Here is a 23,049-nt window from a genome sequence, read left to right on the forward strand (position 1 = left end):
ATGTGTCATGAAGACAAAAGGCTTCCTCGGAAGGACAGGAAACGAATGTCTTCAGAAAAGTGGAAAATAGATGAAGAGTCTCGCTGCTTGCATGCCAGACCTTAAAAACTTTCTTGGACACAGAAAACATTACATTTATATAATGTAATTAGTTAAAGGGGCTAGTTCACCTTCCAAACATTCGGTTTAGCTGTTTTCAGATAATCGAGAGAGTAACATTAAAGTTTAAACTTGGACGGTGAACAACCCCTTAAACCACCAATCTTACATAACTCAGGTTGAAAGAAAGTTTCGTTTACATACTTCAAAAACATTCCTTTACTAATCTCAAGGAAATCTGAAAGACTAAGGACAAGCTCTTGAAGGTAATTTATCCTGGGGTTATACTTTTCCAATATATTTTATACACAATCCATGTAGGATCGAAATGCACAGATGTAATTAGCATGTAATAAAAGTGAAAAAAAAATGTATCCACAAAGTCCATGAGCGCATTAAAAATGGGAGATGGCATTTCCATAATTTGGAGCTTTTCTGGATAGCAAGTTTTTCTGCAGAATGCTGAACCATATCTGAGTAAACAGCTCTAGAATCTCTCTGTTTGTTTAGGATAGCAGCTGCCATATTACCTTGGTTTGACATCACTTCCTGCCTGAGTCTCTACCTGCTCACTGATAGCTCTGGGCTCAGATTACAGCAGGGAGGAGGGAGGGGGAGCGGTGCAAACTGAGCATGCTCATGCACTGCCCTAGAGGTTTAAGTTGAAAACATGAAGTCTGATACAGAAGCCCATGTGTATATAATAGAAGGAAAGAAATGCTGTGTTTCTTTTGACAGAGGACTCAGAGCAGCATTACTTTGAGGGTTTACTGGTGTATTTATATAGGCCTTTCTGATAAAGCTTACTTAATTTTAGCCTTTAAGCTGGCCTCCAAGCCATGAATTCAAAAGTAAGCACCTGCTTTGCGTTCACTGGGAGCAACATGTTGTCACTAGCCACTAGGGGGTTGGGGGGATCAGCGAGTTATCTTAAACAGAGATAGTGAGTTCTATTTCTTAATTCAAACAAAAGGGAAAAAGTATGTTCAGCACAAGCCTTATTCCTCAACTCAAGTCAACTTCGAACTACTTCGGGAAAACAAAGCAACATGTATGTTTTCCCAATGCCCATTTACATTATTATTACACTCAAAAATACTACCCAAGCGCAAGGATCCACGGGGCACTTTAGTCGCCCTGTTCTACTCTGCTGGGAAACCCAACTTGAGGCGATATAAAAAGTTCCCTGGGATGCCTGTACAGGCTCACTAGCAAATGATTGCATCCAAAGCTCTCAAGTCTTGGCTGATGGAATACCCCAGCCTGAAGGATAGCTGAATGACCCCAGGTTATATATTCATCAGGGAGGACACCATTTGGCTCAAATATAGGGCCTATGCATAGTCATGTTAAATCAGATTACTATTCACTAGACCAATTTGAGTATGGCCTGGGGTGAATTGCAAATTACTGTCCATACCAAATGGAATGCATTTACACCCATATACTACTTCTGTGCAAGAAATGGCACCTCCCCACTACTCTCCTCCCTTTCCTTTGATTACAATTTTCTGCTTTCCCATGTCCACACATTGTCTCTCCATGCTTATTCTCTGACTTTGTGTCCTGCATCCCTGGTTCTGACTACATCCACAGCACCAAAACAAAACCTAAGACACCACCATAATTATTTCAAAGGCACAGCTGAGATTTCTATTCTCCTTCTGTTGTATTGCAACTCCCAAAAGAACAAGTCAAGGTTTACCAGTGAAAATATGTGGCCTCATTATATGGCTCTGAGCTGAACTAACAGGCACTACAGCTATTCTACAGTAAACACAAGAAAAGAGTAACAAGTCTGATAACCAGATAACAGAGCTTTGCTTTCTAAAAATGTGCGAGGCTTTTGCTGCATTTACTCGTTTTGGGCTTGTGTCATTTGAGCTTTTTTTAGAAAAAAAAAAAAAGATCAACAAATATTTTTGCAAACATAAATGACAGGCTATATCAAATGGACTTTATGGAGAATCCATTTGCTAGAAGGGATTTCAAAGGTACAGTGTCCAGAAATATATAATTTCTTGCTAGTTTTAGATCTGAACATAGCATCTGAAGATAGATCTGAACAAGTCCCTAGTATTAAAACACTGGCATATTTGTACATATTTTTATTTATACAGCACTGCTTGTGCATGCAGCATGTACTCTTATTGAACTTGCTGAAGTCCTGCAATGTTTATAAGCATTTTTTAAAGAACAAATGCTACTTGTGAGCATGATACAAATTCAGTTTTTTCCTATATCCGTAACATCTTTTAGTCTCCAGTACTTATACACAATATTATGGATTTCAAGACAGTTTAAAGAAGGGCAACTAAGCTGTTAAAGGTTATGGAAAGTCTTACTTATGAAAAAAAGACTGGCAAAGTTGGGGTTGTTTATGCTGGAGAAGAGGCGCTTAAGGGGAGATATAACTATGTATAAATATATAAGGGGTATATATAGTAAACTCTCTAATGCTTTATTTAGCAGTAGATTCTTCTAGCTGAAACAAGGGCATTTATTCTGATCAGAAGAAAGGAGTTTGCATCTCCAGATTTGGAAAGGGATTTTACAGTGAGAGCAGTACATTAGATAGCTTGGATGGCTATTTAGTAAGTGAGAAAATATAGGATTATTGAAAATAGCTCTTAGTACAAAACTGATCCAGAGACTGGTCTGATTGCCATCTTGGGAGTCAGGAAGGAATTTTACCCCCAAGGCAAATTATTGCAGCTTCAAATGGGGTTTTTGCCTTCCTTTGGATAAACTAGTAGTTAGGCAGGTTCTATATATAAAAAGCTTGAACTCAAAAGATGTGTCTTTTTTTTCCTAACTATATATTATGTACAAATGCTTGTTACATTAACCAGCTGTCCATTAGATAACAAGAGATAGCTAAAAACAGAAAAAAAAATGTAGGTGGTATGAGAAAGAGGCATAACTGTAAAAAGACAAACATAAAAAATGTTTGTGAAATTTTGAAATAGAGATTTACTGCAAATAATGGAATCGTAATGGTCTGACAAATGTGCCTATCCCCCAACGAACATGCGGAGAAAAATACAAGTGTGTCACAAGAGGGTGATTCTGATTGTTTTTAAGAAAAGATCCATTGGATCAAGTCCCCAAAAATGATCAAAATTTTGAGCTCAAAATATTGAGCCAAAACTGCAACAAAGTTGTAACCTTCTTGCATACCAAAAATGTACCCAAGTTACAACTTGCAAAGGAATATTAGGATATTTGATTCTGCGGGTTATACTTTTAGTACAGTAATATCTTGACTTACATAAGTAGCACAGAAATCATTAGGGTTTAGCTTATTATAGGCACTTATTAAAAACCTCAGGTAAAATTGCAAGCGTCAGATCTAGTTTAGAAATACAGAGTTGTTGAAACATCTTGTTGAATTTCTTAACCTCACATAACTTCCTTTAAAAACAAATACATATACATTACACAATACATCAGTGTTTACAGTGCTTAAGCACTAAACAGGGGCCTGTAGTGACTTTACCTTGTCCAGTTCATCATGCAGCTCTGCCAAACTGGGTCTCAGTAGCTTTTCGCCAAGGTCAGCAGCTGTGTGCCGGTAATAGTCTATCCTTGGCACCGCATCAATTGTGTTGTGCCCAAAAGTGCGAAGGTAGTAAGTATTAGTATGCGTATCGTAATGATAATGATGTCCAGTTCCACCAGAATGTAAGCTCCCTTCACTTAAGACAGTGTCTCCATTTTGGAAGCTCACCCCACCACTACCACCATCAACCCCTGCGTTTTCTGGTGAACTACCTCCAGGAGAAGCTGGGTCCACAAAATTAACCCTAAAGCGTCCTTTTGCCTCCTCACTGCCTGAGCCACCTCTATGCCTGACACCATCTACTTGCTGTTGTAGTTCCTGTGCAGCTGCCTCCTTAGATCCCTCAGTGACCAGATCCACTTGAAAGCGGCTTTGGCTCGGTGTAGGCCCCAAGGGTCGCCCAGCCTGTGCATCATCAACTTGCAAATCCTGGCCTGATGGAGAAGCAGACTGTGAAGGCTGCGGGTTAAGAGAACTGGATGGGGACTTCCCCTGCTCAGGTTGCCCTGAGCCCGGTTTTCCTGCTTGCTCCATGTGCTGTGGTCAGTTCTGTCACTCACTCACAATTGTTCGAGGCAGTTGCTGGAGATGCTTGAGAACTCTTGGGATGAAAAAGCAAAATAAATAAGGAAGCAATAACACATTGTCAATTAAAATACTTTGGCAGCTAAAACAATTCTGACTTAGTACTACATCCTACTTACTCCTCTCTCCTGCTCTGACAGAGGCTAAAATAACACAGCACATCAGGAACTGCAAGTGTTGATGTGTAGACACCTCCTTTTTGGACTGAAACATACACCTAGATCGCAGAGACCACCTCTTTATGGTACTCAGGAATGATGAATGTGACTATTGTAAGTGGAATAAGAGGTGGGGAGAAGGCGGAGAAGAGATGCCTCTTACTTCCATTAAGGGATAAGGCATTGATGTGTGTTACACCACAAAGAGCCTGCCCTGCTCTGTGAATCCTATCACAGGATTCCTATAGTTACTTCATGCCATATGCCATCCTTCATTAATGACTAATCATGCACAGGAATTTAGGGAAAGCCATACACTTACAGAACCTAAGGGACCTCCTGCAATAATACTGTAAGGGCTTGTGAACACAACTACAGTAAAAACGAGCATCCGAAAATACAAGCTGCGTCCTCTTGAAATTAAGAGCCAATCCTAACCTCTCCTTGTGTGGTGACCTTGGGATATCAAAGTCTTATTGCCAACATAATTGCTTTAAGATAGCAGACAGTATACACATCAGCATTTAATAAAATATATATATATATATATATATATATATATATATATATATATCTCTATATATAAAATACAGTCAAGCTCATATTTTGCCATGCATCCTACATGTTCAGTTACCGCCACCATCTCTCAGATCACTCTGCCGAACCACTTTGTGCAGATGAAAAGGCTGAAGCACAAGATGTAACTTATCTTGGCAAATAATACAGCCTGCTCCTGGAAGGATTCATGCAAGATGAGGATATGGCTCACCAGAACTTCCCCTCGGCTACTCGCAGTTGCTTACAATGAACTAGTCCCCGTGAGAAGAGATAATAGAATGAAATGCCGCCCCCATGCGTAATATGTCAGTGCTGCAAAGCCTTTCCCTCCCAATGTGTGACCACCTCCCCCAGGCCGGCATATGCCATGTGTCTCTCCTGTCTGTGCCCGGGCTTCCCTGCTGCAGCCTGACACCTCCCTGGCACTATGTGGCACAAGCAAGGAGAGCAGAGATGCCTCACACTGTATCACCTTCATGTTGCTACAAGATATCAGCACACTGTACTGACTGTACTGACTGTATTGCCCCATACACCTCTCCCATCTCTGCCTCCGGCAACAACACCTCTCCCATCTCTGGTCCTGGAACACACACATTACTGCAGAGACGTAGAGCACACTGGCCCCAGATGTTGTTCAGCTACAACTCCAGACACACGAGAGGATGCTGGTAGCTGTAGTACAATTGCAGTTGGGTGAGTGCAGAATAAGCTTAGCTGCACCGTATTATACGGGCTGAATCTGTTCCCTCACACACCGCCTAGACGCACACTAACAGCACTAGCTCGCAAGTCTTCATTCATTGGCTATGGCTACCCAGCTGCTAGGACTACGACTCCCAACATCTCCACGCAGCCTATGGATGCTAATCTCTGCGCTATGGGCTCCCAAACTGTCCCCGACACTCACAGTTCCGCCTGAAGGTTCGGTCCAGACACCGAGAGGCGTTTGTAGCTGACAGTCTCGATACCACTCCGCGCAGCTACCAGCGGCCTCACCTCGCTGCTCCGCAACTCAGTCCTCCGCTCAAAAGAGCCCGGGCCGTTCCGGGTTGTGATGCAGTGAAGAGGAGGGGGAGGAGGAGCTCAGTGCTAGTGATGCTCGCTGTTTCCTCATAGGGATCTCCCCAATACGTTCTGCATTGTCCGCTCCTGCAGGTTAGGGGTGTGAGTGGGGAGGCGCATGCGTCCTGGTAACTCCCTTCCACAGCACCCGGGCTATCCCACCCACTCACTAACAATCCCACCCACTCACCAACAATCCCACCCACTCACTAACAATCCCACCCACTCACTAACAATCCCACACACTCACCAACAACAGGGAATCAGTCAAGAGCTGCTGTGGGGACAGTGGCTGACAGGAGGACAGAGCGCGATCTTTAAATTCCTGTTTCACGCTCTGTACTAGGCAGACATTTGTACCACCCCCGCTTATTGTTTGGTATCAACCACAAACTTCCAGCTCAGCAAAACTGACTAATGCCTTGGTGCATGTAAGCAGTATGCACAGGCAGGTTCTACTTTTATATCAAAAATGTTTATTGAGACTCAGTATAAGCGGGTGTATGTGGGCTGCTCCCTGGCTGGGGGTTTACTGCTAAACATGGTGACAGGTAATGGGGCCTTAGTCAGCTACAAAACCAGCCCAAAACTAACCAAGAGGCACTTACAAGAGTAGCCCACAAATAGCACAATATGTGCAGTGAAAAAAAGTGAAAAAATAAATGAATATGTGAAAATAAACCTTTTTCAAATGTTCAATGATTTGCAAATGTTTCCATGAAGTAAAATGGGACAGATTCGCCCGTCAACAGGAGAGTAAGTACAGAGGGGGCCCAGGAGGTATAAGGGCCCCATAAGGTCCTAATTCATATACAATTGCAATAAATATTGGTAAAACAGGTCAACCGCTAGACATTTTGGTGGTCAGCTGATTTTCCCTCCAAAATTTACTGAAATTGAGGAAAGTCACCAAAAAATGCAAGAATGCTTAAGAGGGACTGGAGACTGGGGTACAAAGCCCAAAATCTGGTAACACCCGTCTTCTACACAAGTCAGTCCCATTGCATGCTGGGTATTGTAGTCTTACATTAAACTTGGCAGTATGCAAATTGTTAAACAAAAACGACATTACCCAACATGCATTGGGAGATGCAGGCTTGGCACATTAGAGCAAGAAAAAATGATGGCTGGTTTCCAAAGTACAAACCAGCCAAAGGCCCAAAAAGTAGCCCAATTCAGTACATTGGCTAGTTTGTACTTTCAAAACCCGCCTGGGCTTTAAATTAGTAGCCCAATTTGGCTGAAAATCCACCAACCTGGCAACCCTGATATAAAGTAAATGGTCCCAGAACTCATGTAGTAATTGTACCGGGGAGGAAGACATGCTGAATATGCCGACAAACAGGTCACAAAGGAACATGTAACCGGGGCCAAGTTGTACGTTGAGTCCAATCGTGAGCCACAAGCCCATCTGTATGTACAAATTGAGTTGTGATGCTTTTTGCCACTTACTAAAAACAGGGGTGTAAATATCAAGGCCAGAAGGTGATCACATATGTATCTATGACTATGTATGTATTTATGTGGAGCTACTTGTACATGCAGAGCAGTACTTTTTTTTTATAATATAGTAGTAAAGGAACTAAATATATGGCTATACACAGATACATAGATTAAATGTCGTGTGTAAAGATTTTGCATAAATTGGCACATTATATGCCAGTAAAGAGATACTTATCAGTCCACACATTTATGGCACAATCATATTATATATTTATCCCAGCTGACCAATTAAAGGAAAACTATACTCCCCAAACAGTTTAAGTCTCTATAAAAATATACTGCAATTCAATGAAGATAACAGCACTCTGGTAATATTGAAAAAGTGAAAAACTTTACTAAAAGTGCTTTAGGCAATATTTCGGGCTACTCAGGGCCTTTGTCAAGCCTTGAGAAAGGGCCTGAGTCTATAGTCTATGGGCGTCTTCGACATTTCGTAGGCGGCAAATTTTTGGTGAAACTAAACGGGTTAAATTTTCCCATCCCATGTCATTGGGTAATCCTAATTAGAAAAATGTCATTTTAAAAAATACGCCCCCCCCCGCCCAGGATCCTACGATTCACGGTGCACACAAACAAACCAGACAGGTTGGGTAACATGTAGGGTTGCAACCTTTAAGTTCTGGCCCTACTGGCGGGCCAGAGAGGGGCAGGATTGTGCCATTTTTGGGTGCGGAGTCACGAAGTTGACGAGGAAGGAACTGCAACACTTGTATTAGGTGAGTAGGTGAGCCGAGAGGGGTGGATCTGAGGCGGGCGGAACAAAAGGGATTACAAATTTACCAGCTAATTCATTGCCTCTAAATTTGTAAAACTGGCGGCTAGGTGGCAGTCCTAGTTACATGAGCAAATTAAGGGCTTAACCCTTATATGCAATAAAAGGCACTAAATTTGGCCAGTAGCACAGCGGGTAAACTACTGGGGGAGCAGGGGGTGTGATGGAGCCAGGGCCCGGCAGCTCACTCACCGCTGATTCCGGGCAGAAAATTGCATATGGAGGGGGGGTTTGGTGGCTGCACGTCCCACTCTAGGGCCCACCCCCCTATAGTTACGTTACTGCAGGAGCAGTAACCCATAGCAACCAATAAGATGCTATGGGTTTTTGCCCCTGGGTAAACTTAGTGCCTTTTATTACATAAACCCCTAAGTTTTGTCTTTTACTTCCACACTTCTTCCTGTTACAGTTAGAACTGCAGTATTTCTGGTCAGGTGATCTCTGAGGCAGCACACAGACCATCACAAAAAGAGGGCCCAAAGCAAAAGATATAAAAGGGCAATATTAACTTAAATATATATTCCAATTTGGTAGGATTCTTTAATATGCCTCTTAATATGATATAAACTGTCTGTTGCTTAAAGTGATACTGACTCTTCCTATAAAAATAGGAACGTGTCGGTATCAGTGAAAAGAAGCTGCACGCAAACTATAAGCAGCTAAAAGCTCCCCAAGTCCACCCCCAGCCCAGCGAACCTTAGTAACGGCGACCCTCCGACACCATTAGATCATCTTTCTGAGTTGTTTCAGTGATGGTGGGCTGGGGGCAGCGCAATCCCTCAATAGGCTAATTACATATGAAAACAGGACTTCAGCCTACAGAGGGATCGCGCCGCCCCCAGCTCAGCGTGACTGAAACAACTCAACAAGTTGATCTAATGGTGTCGGAGGGTCGCCGTTACTAAGGTTCGCTGGGCTGGGGGCGGCTTTGGGGAGCTCTTAGCTGCTTATAGTTTGTGTGCAGCTTCTATTTACTGATACCGACACATTTTTATTTTTATAGGAACATGTCAGTATCACTTTAAGTATTAATTTTGGGGCTATAGTTTTCCTTTAAAGTTATGAAGAATTGGCTGATACAATAATGCAATGACATTAATTATGGTTGAACTTCCCCTTTACCAAGAATTACAAAATTTCAGAAGGAAGACATGTTTGTGTCTTGTGCTCATAAATGTAATCATTTTGTGTTTTGGCCCTAAAAGGAGTTAATGAGTGCTGTATAAACAAACCTCTACCCACAGTCACTCGCAATAACGGAAGTTAAAAAGTGAAAACGTTTTCAAGTCTTATTCTGTTTAGTGCAAGAAATAAATTAAAACAGTAGGCAAATCATATTCATTGAACTCATATTGAAAAAAGAGGGTATACTGTCCCTTATAGGTTTGTTCCAGTTATCATGGATACCCATTAAGTGTTGAATGAAAAGTATCCCATTTTATTCAGTTATATTATATGATATGACGGACACTTGCGCAGTAGTGTGAAATGGCAAACTTTAACAAAAAGCTGTCTTTTTTTCACTCACTCTGTTGTGCTCACTGATAAGAACCCCAGGCCCGTGCAGATAAGTGACTGCAATCATTGAGGAGTGCCTGACATTTGGCACCCCAATGATTTACACAGTCAGTTTTAATAGATGTATTCATAGTACAGTACTGTTATTTTTGGAGATTGTTGTTTTTGAAGTTCAGTGCTTTTAGCTATTTCATTGCTATATCCCACAAAAGCTTTCACCAAGCACCAGCATAGTAAAAGAGAAAACAGTCATTCAGCTACTAAAAAGTACATTTAACTATACAAGTATGAAAATATGGCTATAAGTAAAAAAAAAAAAGCTGAACCACCTCTACTTTGCCAAAATGTAAGCTATGTTTTCAGGCACAAGTGCACACTGGTATGTCTTTAAGTTCATGAGCATTTGGCATTTAGCTAAGGAAGAAAGGAAACAGGCAGCATTACCCTGTGTTATGTCTGCAAATTATTATGTATGACGTCTGGGTATTATGATCTTCATTAAAATGATTCCCATCTTTTTTGCATAGCATATTATTTCAAAACTGGAAATCTACCCCCAAGGTAATCTTATCCTTTTTGGCAAGCGACACGTGGATACTAGTGCCAAAATTCTTAGGTTGTTCCAATTCGCACCACACCCTTTGTGTTTTTTAATGGTCCTTTGGCATTCAGGTATTTTTAAACTGATCATAAAATGCTTACTTAATGAAAAGAGGCATTCTGAAGTGTGAGAATCTATTCATTTTAATTTTCGATCCAGTGCCAGTCCTAAATAAAGAGTGCCAGTCCTAAATCAGTCATAAATCGGTTTTAAAGAAACCTATGAAATTATAAGTAAAATCAGTTAAATTTTGTCTTCCTTATAGTAGAGTCCTGCAGTGGGTCGGGTACTTGTGGAATACCCGCAAAGTAGTTGGGCTTAAAGCAAAAAGTCCCTGATTCCCTGCCCATGCGGCTATGGTGCAGGCGATCCCTCCCACTCTCCCTTGTGATTTCTGCAGCTTTGTTCCATTTTCATTCAGATTCGGCACCAAAGTGATGTCACTTCCAGTCCACAGTGATGTCACTTTCGATAAGTAGACCTATTGAGTGTCGGGTTGGGTAGCGGATCAGTGGGGGCAAATTGCAGGTTGCGGCCATTGGGTCGGGTACAGGTCTAGGAAAATGGAACGCTGTACTCCACGTTACAGTTTAATGCAAGGATGAAAAAGCTATAACCTTCCAGATGTTGTTGCACTGTGACTACTAGCAAACCTGCGGTTAGGGAGGATCACAGGTTGCCCCATTTGGTTTAAGCTCATGCAATGCAATACTCTTTAAATAAAAAAAGATTTTGTTAGGTTAAAAAACTTTTATTTTTGAATTGTGTTTAGTTATTGTAAGCACTAATGAGTAATTATCACTATTTTCTCTCAGTTCTTCATGGTGAAGCAACAGTGCAATAATTAAGTAGGTTTCACTGTCCCTGGACAAGCAGCAGCCACATCTCTTGCTTTGGGAAGAAATGGATCTTTATTACAAATCTCACAGATCTTAGGGAAGTTTTCTATAGGATCATTAGATAGTGTGCTGTCTAAACTGATTCAGCAGCATATCTGCCCATGTTTGGGGCGTTCATCCCAATCGATATCTGGCAAAAATTGGGCAGATATCAATTGGGCAGTTTTTTGTTTTTTTTTTGCAGTCGAGGCCCCGACGGAACAAAGACCGCATCAACTAGCTGATGCGCCCTTGTCCTGTCGGCTCCCATTGCCATTGTTGTAATCCCTCTACAAAAGAGCAGATCTTATAGTGTATGGCCACCATAAAGGTTTGGCAAGGTCACCAAACTTGCAGATCTTTGCACCAATGTGCTAGGTCATAACGGGCTGATCAGATTGTGGACCAACCAGGACCGCCATCAGAAATCACAGGGCCCCATACGACAACATTTCCTGGGCTGCGCCCACTGCAAGCCCCGCCTACAGGTCCGCCCTCCCCACCCCACAGGTCCGCCCCCCACCACACAGTAAAAAAAACAAAAAATATTGGTGGCTAGGGTTCCCACATGTTAATAAAAAATAAAAAGATATTGGTGGTCAGGGCCCCCCATAAAAAAAACATTTGTGGCCAGGGCCCCACCATTAAAAAATATTGGTGGCTAGGACCGCACATGAGAAAAAAAAATTGGTGGCCAGCCCCCCCCCACATTATAAGAAAACTGGTGGCCAGGGCCACTTAAACGTCCATGCCTTCCTGAAGTCAGCAGCTCTCAGAAAGATGGGGGGCCTGGCTAATCAAGTAAGTGTGTCATGGCCGGGGGCCCCCTTACCCTTGGGGCCCCCTACAACTCTCCCCCCTGTCCCCCCCTGATGGCTGCCCTGGGACCAACATTCGGATCATAACGAAGACAACTTTAGGCAAGGGAGGGAACCGCATTAATGAGCTGATATAGCCATCGCCCCAGTGTGATGTTAAAGGAGAACTAAAACTTAACTAAAGAAGTAGGCTAGAAATGTTGTACATTATGTTTTGGACTTCTGTACCAGCCCAAGGCAAACATAGCCCTTTAGCAGTAAAAGATATGTGTCTCCAAAAAGAGCCCCAGTAGTTCCCCAACTTCTTTTCTGCTGATTCACTGCACATGCTCTGTGCTGCTGTCACTTACTGAGCTTAGGGACCGACGCGCAATATACTGTTTATTCAGAATAGAAATGTCACAATATACGAATGATTAGTAATTTATACAGATAGCTACTACATGGCAGCACAGAAACCAGTGCAACTAGCATCAGAATCTTATAGCATGTGAGTTTCGCAAACACTTTCCAAGATGGTGACCCCCTGTGACAAGTTTGAAGTCCTGGATCATTGCTGCTTTTGAGAAGCTGAAACTTTAGGCTGGTGCAATAAGTGCAGTATATAAAATATGGGATTTTTGGCCATATTCATTTTTAGAGTTTAGTTCTCCTTTAAATCTGCCCAAAAGATATCTGTCCAATTTTCAGCCTACCTACCCTATTGGGAAGAGCCTACAAACTGGCAGATAAGCTGCTGACTCGGTACACAGGCCTTAAATCTGTCTGTTTAAGACCAGCTTCTTACACTTTTTAGTTTAGGTCCCCTTTTGAGAACCCTCCTTATGACATAAAAGCTTGCAGATATGAGAATGGTTGTATTAGTGATTGTGGTATTGTTCAAAGGATATTTAGGTCAACATTTTTACCCCAAATATCATCCTGTGACCTTCAGACTGAGCAATATTTCATGATAAAGTTAAAATTGTAGTGCCCTTTTTGGTCAAGTTTATGTATGGTTGCATGGCAGGGATAATACTATCAGGAACAAGTACATGAATAGCTGAATCGGGAAGGGATTTGGTGAGCAGGGCTGGTGTCTGAATGGTGGAAGGGGGGCTTGGCGAGTGGATTGGGGTGGATAAGGGGTGAAACAACTTGTTATTACAATTATATGTATTGGTAAATTTGTAATACAATTATGATATTACCTGCCAAGCAGGCAAGTCCCTATGCACCCACCATACAGTGTTCGGAAATCTGTGGTCTTAGGGGATGTCCTGCATGGTCCAGAAGAAACTCCAGCATCCCAGGTAATTAGAACTAGAACACATAATTATATAGGCCAGATAACACTGGAGACAAAAATATGGAGAATATCATATGTATATTAGTCTTAAGCTGGCCATAAAGGTGCAGATATTTGACGAAAGCTTATTCGATGCAATTTCCTGACCTACCAATAACCATTCAAATTCAGTAAACTAGTAAAAAACAAACAAATCAGACACTACCTTGTTAACTACCAGAAATCTTCTAACCTGTCTGATCGACTAAAAGGCCATGGCACGAAAAATGTCAGAATGATCCACACATTGTAAGGAGCACCCGCCAGCGCTACTTCCTGCTTCAGTGCCGCCGGCAAGATGGTGGCGCCCAGGCGACACTCGTGGCACGTTCTGACGGCAAAACGTGCAGTGTCAGCGCACAACGTCAGGATGTTTGGCGCGAAAATCAGCCTTTAAAAGATGCCAGAGACCGACAGACCATGCCCGAATATAGGTTCAACATGTGTGTTCCAGGGTGTGTTATTATTTATTCTGACTTTGATTCCTGATCTTGACCTATCCTGTATAATCGACTAAGAACCTTGTTGCCTGAACTGACCCCTGCCTGGATTTGACTTCTCTACTTCTTAACCCCTTGGATACCATGAACTGTGTTTGGTGCCTGCTGCTGCCTCCTTGGTCTGCAAAATCCTAAGTGGAGCCTTAGGGCCCTGACACACATGGTCCGAAAATCGTACGAAACTAAGATTCTGAAGATTTATCTTTGCGGCTGTGGCCAGCTTTACAATTGTGTCCTAACCTATTTCATTAAAATATGTTTGTGGAGATCAAACACTTCATTAATGAGAAAGGAAAACCCCAGTCAGTTATTGTTGTGACTCATCATGGGGCCATTGGTTGATCCTGTGTCGAAGTACTATTTCATCATTGTTTATCTTTATGTCACAATAAGGGTGCCATGACATGGGAACCTTGAACACTGAAAAATAAATCTAAAAGTGGGTTAAATCTTATAATTGCTAAAGAAGAACTGAAAAGTATTCAAGGATTCTGTGTTTCTCTTCCCCATGAAAGTGAACCTGCTCTTTATATACTGTATCTCTACCCTAACCCTAATGTGTATATTCACAGCATATACATGTAAAAATAGGGTAATGTGCACCTCCCTACTTGGTTGCATTACCAGCAAAAGGTGTCTCCTGACCAAAGCATTGCTCTAACAGGCTGATCTCCTATACCAATACTCATTTTTAAAGACAAAGATTGTCCTTCCTGCATAATAACTGGAAAATTAAGTGAGATAAGGAAAAACTGGCAACCAATCTCATGGTATGTGTATAACTGTAAGAATCTTGTATGGAAAGAATTATTACATTTTTATTACACTGTGACAAATGTAATACATTTAATAAAAAATATGTAAAAAATGTTACTTGGTGAAAAGCAAAAAAAGTACATTTTGTAATGAAAAGCATGTGTGCAAAGCATGCTAATTGTTTACAAAAGGTAACAAAGCATTTCTGTGCAAAATATGTTTTCCTAAAAAAGCTAAACAGAAATATCTTGTAAAATTGTGTATAAAAGTCATGTATGGGAAAGTTTCCCTTTTTTCAAAAGGTGAAACAAGCAAATGAATATATTTTGCTTGGGATAAAGGTCAAGGATTTTTCCTCATGTTAGTAAATGTACCTTTTTGTAAATATTGGATATATTGCTTTGCGCTACAGCTGTAAACACCATTTAGCATTAGAAAATGCTAATATGTTTAACATTTGTAATTTAAAATAAAAAGCAAAAATGCTGAGTGAATTGACATTCATTTTCTTGAGTGGATGTGGTGGATGCAGATCCCCTTTAAATACCCTCAACATAATCAATAATTCTCATGCTGGAGAGGACTGCAAAGAAGGCAGACACACAATACCGACAAAGTATTAAGATACTGGTGTATTCTTGTGAATCATACATAAGTAAATACATAACAGTGTCAGATTCAAGGGACTTACCTGTCGTAGCTATAAATAGCTTTGAGGGAGTTCTTAGTTTTTATAGGCTCCAAGACCTGGAAAACTTTGCCCCTGTTTACACATATTACCCTTGTTTTTGAAATCCATATTTAGTATTTATACTTTTAAATGTATTTAGTTTATAGCATTTTTCGCATTCTCTCTCATTTTTTTCTTAATTTTATATGGTAATATACGTGCACTAGGAAAGTCAAAGCAGTTTATTGTCTTTATTTGACCTGCGCCTCCATACATCTTCCTTAAAAATATGTGCCGTTACGCTACAGGTTTGATCATATTCCTGTCCTAGAACCTCAATTTCTGTCTAGCCAGAATGCCGAACATTCTTTACTAATCTCCTACACCTCCCAAGTAGCTCCAAGCTGCCAGGCACTAAATTGCTTAAACAAAACACAGCGGGTGACAATGTGTTTCAGAAATGCTGTGCTATTTAAAGCATCAGAAAAACTAAGATTTCTGTAAAAGCAATATGCGTGCAAGGTAAGGTGAAGATGTAGGCCAGTTTGTGCTGGGGATACTGTGTATGTTATAGGGATCACCATGCCAATAAATATTGGGGACATATAAGAGGCTGTGCTGTTATATTCACCCAGAATGCAGTTATATTTCTCCCCAAATCCAGTGTAAGTGTTGCTGGAAAGGGGGAATTGCATCTGATGCATCCTATGCTTTAAAACACACACAATTGCACATGCACCTATTGACGCATCGGACGCACTTGCACTGAGAACTCTTTTGAGTCAAGACTGTGACATTTCCAGCCCTCACCATTAAAATTACATCTGCATGTGATTCTTTAGGGCCAAGTCTGTTGTGCCTTTTGACACAGCTGCAGTGAACCCTTGAACTACCATCATCTTGGTAACACCTTGCATCAATTGCCACACTTTGGGCATACGTTCCTATAATAAAGGCTGTCAATACCTCCATTTTTATTTTTTTTTGCAACTGTGGTTTTATTTTTTAAATATTGTTATCTTTTATGAGCTGTAATTTTCTCTAGTATACTCACAGTCATTGCCATTGTTTCCATACCTATTTTAGCCATTTTTTGGTTCTACAAGTATTGGACCTGTTATCCAGAATGGGATTATCCAGATAATGGATCTTTCCCTAATTCAGATCTTCATACCTTATGTCTAGAAAATCATGTAAATATTAAATGAACTCAATAGGCTGGCTTTGCTTCCAATATTTATATCTTAGTTTGGATCAAGTACAAGGTACTGTTTTATTATTACAGAGAAAAATTTGGATAAAATGGAGTCTATCGGAGACATCCTTTCTGTAATTTAGAGCTTTCTGAATGATAGATTTCTAGATAAGGGATCCCATACCTGTATCAGTGTATGGGGTACTTTGTCACTAAAACACAAATTTTTCTTAGGCAACCTGGTTGGCAAGGCGCCCAATAGGTGCGTGTGTGCGGGAAAGGACACGTGTGCAAAAAGGAAGCACGCGCATGAGGATGCAGACGCTGGCTAGAGTGCTGAGACTCAAATTGGATCAGATCCTTCAATTTTTCATTTACTATACACCCTTGGCAAAGTCATCCCTGTAGTTAAGCTGTAGAAGAGACAAAGGGGAAAATTTACTAAGCGGCGAAAATTCGCCAGCGATGGCTTCGCAGGCATTGCAACACTTCACCAGGCGAAAATTCGCTCAGACAACGCTAATTTACTAACATGCGAAGTTGCTTCCAGGGCGCCGAACGCTGGCGTTAATTTGGCAAGCAGATCGAAGTTGCGCTAGCGTTAGCTAATTTGCATACGGCGGGACGTTAAATTTGAATGGACATATATGTTGCCGCAAATACATTACATTACACAAGCCGAGGGAAGCTTAAAGGGATACTGTCATGGGAAAAAAATTTTTCCCAAAATGAATCAGTTAATAGCGCTGCTCCAGCAGAATTCTGCACTGAAATTCATTTCTCAAAAGAGCAAACAGATTTTTTTTATATTCAATTTTGAAATCTGACATGGGGCTAGACATATTGTCAATTTCCCAGCTGCCCCAAGTTATGTGACTTGTGCTCTGATAAACTTCAATCACTCTTTACTGCTGTACTGCAAGTTAGAGTGATATCACCCCCCTCCCTTTTTCCCCCCAGCAGCCAAACATAAGAACAATGGGAAGGTAACTAGATAACAGCTCCTTAACACAAGATAACAGTTGCCTGGTAGATCTAAGAACAACACTCAATAGTAAAAACCCATGTCCCACTTAGACACATTCCGTTACATTGAGAAGGAAAAACAGCAGCCTGCCAGAAAGCATTTGTCTCCTAAAGTGCAGGCACAAGTCACATGACTGGGGGCAGCTGGGAAACTGACAAAATGTCTAGCCCCATGTCAGATTTCAAAATTGAATATAAAAAAATCTGTTTGCTCTTTTGAGAAATGGATTTCAGTGCAGAATTCTGCTGGAGTAGCACTATTAACTGATGCGTTTTGAAAAAAACATGTTTTCCGATGACAGTATCCCTTTAATAAAATAAAATACAGTTGTTATAATGCCCTACACATGAGCTCAGTGTATAGTTAATGTGCCATATGTTAGGAAATGTAGGAGGGGGAAGCCCGTTAAAAAATTTTACGCTCTTTTGCAGCCTATCACCCTGAAAAAAGGAAAAGACACCAGCGTTTTTTGGGACTTGGAAAAATTTTCAACTAAATTTTAAGCAATTCCTATCTACTCTATTGCACTTCGCCTGGTCTGAGGTGGCGAAGGCAAGTCTGGCACAAGAGGTAACGTTCAGTAAAATCCGCATCTTAGTAAATTTGCGCAGTTTTATCCATTCGCCAGAGCGCAACTTCGCCTGGCGATTGATTGTGAATAAATTTTCGCCAGCATTAGTCACTCTGCCCTTTAGTAAATTTGCCCCAAACTTGTGTTTTCTGCGAGTAACTCTCCCTTATTAACCTATGATAATATTTTCAAAGTACAGTAACCCATAGCAACCACAGCAATTCATTTTCATCTGCCTTTGTAGTTCATAGAATATAAAATTTCTATTTGATATGTTGCTATGAATTATCATTGCACTAGCTCATATTGTGCCTATGCTATTAAATGAGGACCTGAATGCCTGCTGCCAATTGCTGCTATATAGAACATGTCGCTCACTTCCACAGGCTGGGCTGCACCTCATCATCTTATCAACAGGGAAAATGTGTATATATTCTGGCATACTTTATATGCATTCATTCATACATGCAGAATGATTACTAATGAAGCAAAACTCATTCAGTGTTGGTGATTTGCTGAAAGAAGGCTTGGTTCATGGCAGGAAAAGGTTCTTGTATGAGGCACATTCTGTTATTACCGATGCAAAGCAGGTTCATTTTGAGTTAGATAAATTAAGCACAATTAATCATTTATATGGTTTGTCAGCCTATAGACTGCAAGTGGCATGGGTGTACAATAAAATATATCTGTACAGATTGATTCCCTCAAGGTCCTTTACACCCACACATTCTCCTTCATAACTGTGCTGACTACAGAGGGATACTGTGATATGAATATACACTATCTCTTTGTATATGATATAAGCAAACCGAGGTAACTGTCTCAGCTATGGCTTGTGCAACCATACGCCAATGCCATCGTGTCACACCTCTGGACTGTCTGGCCAACCCTTTCTGGCTTTTTGTAATGTGGTTTCAATATAATATGTGGGAAATGATAAGAAAGCTCGGACCATCAATCAAAGAGAGTCAAAGGCAGGGCTAAACCTGCAAACTGAACTATTAATAACTTCATCAAACTATGGGGAAAAAATATTTCATTTATATCTCTTTAATCTACATGGTAATAATAAGAAAACATTAACCCCATTGTATTTCCTAAGCAATATGTGCCTTTATTATGAAAAATGGCACTTGCATATAGTCATTGGCTTGGATCAGTATCAGGTTATTACTGAGTTCTGCAGACAGATTGAATTTCTTAGATACAATTCAGTATTCAGAAATATATTTTTGTATTATATACACAATTTATATTGCATTCAGAAGAAATGGCATCATGCTTGACCTTTTTCTTCAATCGGAAGAAAGCAAGCTCTAAAAATAATGTGAGAACAACTGACACAGATGGAACCAATTTATGGCTTAGTGGGAAGATAGTCACAGTTCTGACATATAGCCAGAGTGCCCAAAGATGAATTACAGTTAATTAACAGTGTCCTCAGTTAGGTGGCAGAATGTAAGAATACTATTGTTTTTTTTTTATATTTTCCCTCTAGATGTTCTGGTTGTGCAGCAATAAGGACAAACCAGAATAAATAATTGCACTGTTTTTCTCCTGTGACATGGCTCTTTATGACACTGAATTGTAGGCATCTAGGGATTATTCTTTTGCATCAGCTCTGTTGTGACATGAAGAATAAATTGCAAATCTGATTGGGAACATACTGATTTATGTTGTATTTAAGTTCAGCGACTTCAAGTAAAAGGGTCACAATCTTATTGAATTCTCCAAACATGTCATAGAACCAGCAACCTACAGTGACTGTGGGGTATATTTTTCCCTAAGCCTGTTAATCAGCTGTAGCTGGGGCTAATTAAAATCTAAATATCTAGTGTTATGTGTTCCACTTGAGGGGGCTTGATTATAGTTTTACACTGGGAAGCACAGAATGCATATTTCTCTGTGGATAGATGATATGAAATAATTACTAAACTGACCGTAGACGTACAAATTACAAACATTCTCAAACAAAAGATCATTCAACTGTACCACTAATGTAAAGAGCATAACCTATCAGATGTGAGGGGGAGAAACAAAAAGGCTGTTCCATTGTTAGTCAGGTTCAAATGCACCTCTAAGCCTGTCTGGCCCAAAATTTAAACCGTCTAATAAACCTACCCATAAATAGAGTACAAACATATCCTTCGGGATCTTCAGTGCACTTGCGTGTATATTCATCAGAGCAGGCAGAAGGGGTGCATTGACACCACACATTTCAAAGCAGCATTTTTTTATTATTATACACAAGCACTTTTCTGAATAGTGTCATTGGGGGCTTTTATAACGTCTGCACAGTGCATATTTGTTTGCAAATGGTTGTATTGCCCATGTCTTTTATCCAGAATGCTGAAATATTGCATTGCTGTGTCTGTCTTTCCGGTTTTTGTGAATTTGCATTGCACACGAATATTTGCAAAGGGCACGCAAATGAGGCGGGCGTGAGTGCTGCTACTGTGCAAGGTTGTTGTTTGATTAAGCTATATTTGACATTCGTAGAGCGAATAAGAATTTGTAGTTCTGTTTGCACATTAAATACACCATGCTTATCCAGCTTTATAAATACAACCATGAGCAGGGCAAACATGTTCACTGTGCAAACTGTGCACGGCGCACATTTTATAAATAAGCCCCAATAAGTGCTTAGTTTTGTGCTCATCTGTGCAGCAAGCAGTTTGCTCTTGCATTTCTAAATAAGCCTTATACAATTTACAACACATCATGATCTGTGCATTGTAGTGTTAACTAACAAACTTCCACAATTGCATTTCTCCAAAGAGAGAAGTGAGCCTGTTATCTAAAACCATAATAATGGACAACAATTTATTTAATGAGAAGCAAGATATAGTACGTGTCAGATATTATTACACAGAAAGGTGTTATTTTATGGCTTATTTTAGTACTTTGCTATAATATGATGCCTTCTTTACAAGATGTTCCATGCTAGCTCCACTGTGTTTCTGATGGAACACCTAAGAAGAAATACTGACAATGTTTAAACCAAAATAAATGAGGATGGCCGTATAATATACTCCCACCATATTAGCAGTGTGCTTCCCAGTAATGGTAACCACAAGTGGGATACTATGGTACTATAATACTCAATTTAAACCAATAACATTGATAAATGAACACTAATGTAAGTTTTTATCTCAAAAGTAAACAAATTAATATCTACTATATGCTATGCTTCAAATAAGGTAGCACTATTCATGCTGCAAATCTCTGAAGGCTTATGGTGATCAAGAAGTGTAATTTTTTTATCCTGGGGGTGCATGTGCAAGAGTGTACCCTTAAGTGCTCATTCTAGCACTTGAGCCCACCTGGATGCTGCATTCTGCTCTGATAAAAAAAGCTAGCACTCAAAATGACATGCACAGTAGGAGAAAGAAGGGAAGGACACCTACATGCCTCCCCCGGCTTACCCCTCAATAATACAATTCATATAAATATAAAATACATTTTATATTTATGTGAATACAAATACAAATATACAGACATACAGCGCAGACTGTTAGTCATAATGTATTAGACATAAGCATAAGGGCGTATTTACTAATACAAGTTAAACGTGGAAGTATAAAAAAACAGACATACTGCCATATTTTTTACCCAAAATGCAAGATTATTGCCCCAAATTCTAGCATAATTGTAGTCCCCTAATAAGTGGCAAGATCCACAATTTGCATGCAATTCACTAGTGCAGATGCATATTATTAAATGCATATTTCATAACCTGCAGTCAAATTGTTGTCATGTTTTGCTTTGTCTACATGCTAATTGTTTCAGCTAAGGTGCAGTAATATTTCAGCAACTGCGTGTATTGGTTGCATGGAAGCCATGAAATAAATGCCTCCTCACGGCAGGTGTTAATCCAAGGTTCCTTGTCACTCTGTATTTTGTTACTTGCACCTTTTGCAGCAGAACTAGTGCAAATGGCATTTTAGCACAAATTTAGAGCAAATTCCTCTTAACACAGGGTTCAAATGATTGTGAAACATTCAATAAAAGATCTTAGGCTTGCAGATACCTACATATAAATGTCAATTCTCCACCATAATCCAGGATGTATGTAACATGAAGGCACATTAATTTGTAATTATTAGAACCAAATAGAATAGAACAGATAGTGGAATCTAATTTTTTTTCAGTAAGCAAGGGCCTCATTTCCTTTAGTTAAAACTAGGCAAACTAATATTTATATTGCACTAGAAGTGAACAAGCATTTTAAAACTGGGCCACTCTTGCTTTAATAATATACAGAACCCTATTCTAAGTGAACAACAATATTCCTGCTGGTTGTTTTACATTGTGTCAAAATATCCCACTGTGAGAATTGATTGCAGCACTTTACAGCAGAATACAATGAACACAAGCTTCCAATTACACTTAAGTCAAAACATGATTTTTATCTTGCTCGTGTAAGCTAGCAAAGCCTGTCTTCAAATATGTTGCACGTGAAGATCAGGCCTTCTTTTATCAAGACTTACAAAGCTAGAGCTAGAGACAGGTGAAAAATCCAATATTTCCCTGAAGTGCCCTGAACAGATCTTATTAGCTATAGTCTCTTACACAAAATGATAGTTGTCTTGACATTGTGTAGTGCACATTTCACCAAGACTGTGTGCCCAAGGTAAAATTCCTTTTGTTTATACAGTATACTCATAAAATACACATGTTTGCAAATAGACAGCATTTGTCGGACATGTAGCCCTCTACAGCTTAGAAGTGTTAAACAGATTAAGTGCACACCAATATAGTACACCTGGCCTTGTATGGAACACAAGATACAAAACAATAAATATGTGTTTATCTAAAGCATATATTGCAACTTTGGAAATAGACAGAAATGTATTAGATCATAATGCATTACATGTGGAGAAACC

The 23,049-nt window shown here is 40.2% G+C and overlaps 1 protein-coding gene across 6 annotated transcripts in view; it reads right to left on the reverse strand.

Annotated features, from left to right (window-relative positions):
- Window positions 1–6,165, reverse strand: part of slc12a2.L (solute carrier family 12 member 2 L homeolog) — a 63,297-nt gene extending 57,132 nt beyond the window's left edge. Inside the window, exons 1-2 of one of the 6 annotated variants that reach the window (XM_018246808.2) lie at window positions 5,962–6,165; window positions 3,599–4,262 (exon numbers count right to left, since the gene is read on the reverse strand). In XM_018246808.2, the coding sequence (XP_018102297.1) occupies window positions 3,599–4,195 (597 nt within the window). In that variant the 5' untranslated portion in view covers window positions 4,196–4,262; window positions 5,962–6,165. 6 annotated transcript variants of the gene reach the window in all.
- Between the last annotated feature and the right edge of the window lie 16,884 nt (window positions 6,166–23,049).

Source organism: Xenopus laevis, chromosome 1L (assembly GCF_017654675.1).
Source record: "Xenopus laevis strain J_2021 chromosome 1L, Xenopus_laevis_v10.1, whole genome shotgun sequence".
Classification (NCBI taxonomy): Eukaryota; Metazoa; Chordata; class Amphibia; order Anura; family Pipidae; genus Xenopus; species Xenopus laevis.